This window comes from Solanum tuberosum, unplaced genomic scaffold (assembly GCF_000226075.1).
Source record: "Solanum tuberosum cultivar DM 1-3 516 R44 unplaced genomic scaffold, SolTub_3.0 scf00143, whole genome shotgun sequence".
Lineage (NCBI taxonomy): Eukaryota > Viridiplantae > Streptophyta > Magnoliopsida > Solanales > Solanaceae > Solanum > Solanum tuberosum.
Window position 1 is genome coordinate 616,624 of NW_006239068.1, and position 2,923 is coordinate 619,546.

The 2,923-nt window shown below is 34.3% G+C and overlaps 1 protein-coding gene across 1 annotated transcript; it reads left to right on the forward strand.

The window, feature by feature from the left end:
* The first annotated feature begins 1,240 nt into the window (after nucleotides 1-1,240).
* Nucleotides 1,241-2,450, forward strand: LOC107061491 (uncharacterized). The gene is made up of 2 exons (XM_015310801.1): nucleotides 1,241-1,692; nucleotides 1,787-2,450. The coding sequence occupies exons 1-2, from the start codon at nucleotides 1,241-1,243 to the stop codon at nucleotides 1,872-1,874; spliced, it is 540 nt and encodes a 179-aa protein (XP_015166287.1). The 3' UTR covers nucleotides 1,875-2,450.
* Nucleotides 2,451-2,923: the final 473 nt, after the last annotated feature.

The window sequence follows — 2,923 nt, forward strand, 5'->3', positions numbered from 1 at the left end:
ACCAGAGTCATTCTATGGAGCAAAAAAAAAGATTCAAAATTTAGGTCTTCGGTATGAAAAGATACATGCTTGCGAGAATGATTGTATGTTATTTTGGAAAAAAAAATGCAAAAGCTGAATCTTGCTTGGTTTGTGGGGAGTCTAGGTGGAAGTCAGTGGAAGGCCAAACAACTGATGGAGCTATTCAAGGAAATAATGAGAACAAAGTTCCTCGAAAAGTGTTACGTTACTTTCCCTAGAAACCAAGATTGCAGAGGTTGTTTGTGTCATCAGAAATTGCTTCAGACATGACATGGCGTCATGATCGGCGCTTGAAAGACGGGGTTTTAAGATATCCAGTAGACTCTGAAGCATGGAAACATTTTGATACAACTAATCCTGGTTTTGCTAGAGATCCGCGTAATGTTAGACTTGGATTAGCATCTGACGGGGTAAATCCTTTTGGTAACTTTAAGTGTTTCTCATAGCACTTGGCCAGTGATTATTACTGTATATAACTTACCCTCTTGGATGTGCATGAAGCAACCCTATTGCTACTTGTCTTTGTTGATACCTGGTCCTAAAGCCCCTGGAAATGATATCGACGTGTACTTAGAACCATTGATAGATGAGTTGCGAGAATTATGGTATTATGGAGTCGATACATTTGATGCTTCAAGAAAAGAGAACTTTTGTATGCGAGCAGCACTCTTATGGACTATCAATGATTTTCCAGCTTATGCAAACTTGTCTGGATGGAGCACAAAGGGAGCTTTGACTTGTCCTTCATGCAATAAAGACACTCCATCTACTCGATTGAAGTATGGTCGTAAGTTTTCTTACATGGGTGCTTGGAGGTTTTTAGCATCTAATCATAAGTGGCGGAGTAATAAACGTGATTTAAATGGAGAAGTTGAAAGAAGACCTGCTGCAAATATTCTATCGGGAGATGACGCTATATGCCAACTACTTGCTTTGGGAGACATGAAATTTGGTAAGACCCAGAAAAAAAGCAAGTACGAAAAAAGTGAAGGCATACATAACTGGAGAAAAAAAAGCATTTTTTTAGGCTTCCTTTTTGGAAAAATAATTTAATACGCCATAATTTGGATGTGATGCATATTGAAAAAAATGTGTGCGATAATATTATTGGGACATTACTAGATATTGAAGGAAAAACAAAAGATAAGTTGAATGCTCGTCGCGATTTGAAGGAAATGGGTATAAGAAGAGATTTACATCCAACTTATAGAGATGGAAGATGGTATTACCCAGCAGCATGTTATCTTTATCACGAGATGAGAAGTCTAAAGTATGCAAGTTCTTGAAAGTGGTTAAGGTTCCAAATGGTTATTCTTCCAATATATCACGGTGGGTGAAGTCGGAGGATCGTAAAATTAATGGATTAAAGAGTCATGATTCACATATTTTATTGGAACAACTACTTCCTCTTGCAATTCGTGGAGTCGTGCCAAGCAATGTCTATGATGCTATCACCGAGTTAAGTATTTTATTCAAAGAATTGTGTTCAAAAACACTAAGGGTTGATGTGTTGGATCAACTTGCAGCTCAAATTCCAATAACACTGAGCAAATTAGAAAAGATATTTCTACGACCATTTTTTGACGTTATGGTTCATTTAGTCATTCATCTTCCAAGAGAGGCTAAGCTTGGCGGACCTATACAAAATAGGTGGATGTATCCTATTGAGCGGTATGTTTTAAATTTATAATTTTGATTTAATTTTATGTTGCTTGTTAATTTATTTTGTTAAAAAGAAGTTTGAGTGATATGTTATATCATGCAGATTTTTACGCATATTGAAATGTTATGTTCGTAATAGAAATCATCCGGAAGGTGTATGGCAGAAGGGTATATTGTTGAAGAATGTATAATACTTTGCTCAAGGTATTTACATGGAAGTGCAAAATGGCATAATCGAATGGACAAGAATCATGAAGTTGATCATGCTGAGAAATATAATGGATTATCAGTATTTGAACAAAAGGGTTCTCCATTATTAAGAGATACATCAAGAAATCTTGAAGAATCTGAGCTAAAACAAGCTCATCTTTATGTCTTGAGAAATTGTGAAGAAGTTCAACCATTTCTACGGTATGTTTTGTTAGCTTTCCCTCATCTCTTACCGTTATTTTTGAAGTTACCTCGAACTAAAAATTCATTAATGATTTTTTTGTTTAACATTGTTCTAAGTGAGCATGTTGTGCATTTGCCAAAATAGATTTCTCATTTATCTGAATCATGTACTATTCTTTCCATGAAAAATCCTGATTCTTTAGTTTTTGATAGTAAAGTCTCATTACCTAACATCATCAATTTCATGACATGAAAAACAATGGTGCCAAATGGTCTCCTACTGTTTTCATTTTCATAACCTCTGCTAGTATAAGGAAATAGTGAAAGGGATTTTTACTTTTTATATAATTAACATTTATTTGTATAACAGTGAATATGAGCATGAACTTTGATGATTGGTTTTTCCATCGAGTAAGTTTTTACTTTATAACATATTAAATTTGTAATACTTATTTATTATCATTGATTAATTGATTTTTTGTATAGATTGTCCAAATGCGCAAAGAAGAAAATTGACTTGCAAGCTGTGAATTGTATTCTTTAGCTAGAGGTCCTTTTGATGGAGTTCAAAGATTCAAGGGGTATGAAATAAATGGTTTTAGATTTCATACTAAACTACTCAAGGAAAAGAGGAAGACGGAAAATAGTGGTGTTTTAGTAAAAGGAGTGGTGAATGGTCAAAATATCAATTACTATGACGTTCTAACTGAAATAGTAGAACTTTAATATTTCGGAGGTAAGCGCATTGTTTTGTTTAAGTGTGATTGGTGGGATGTTGATAATAGTGGAAATGGAGTGAAAATAGATAAACATGATTATGTTAGTGTTAACACTAACAGAAAATTAG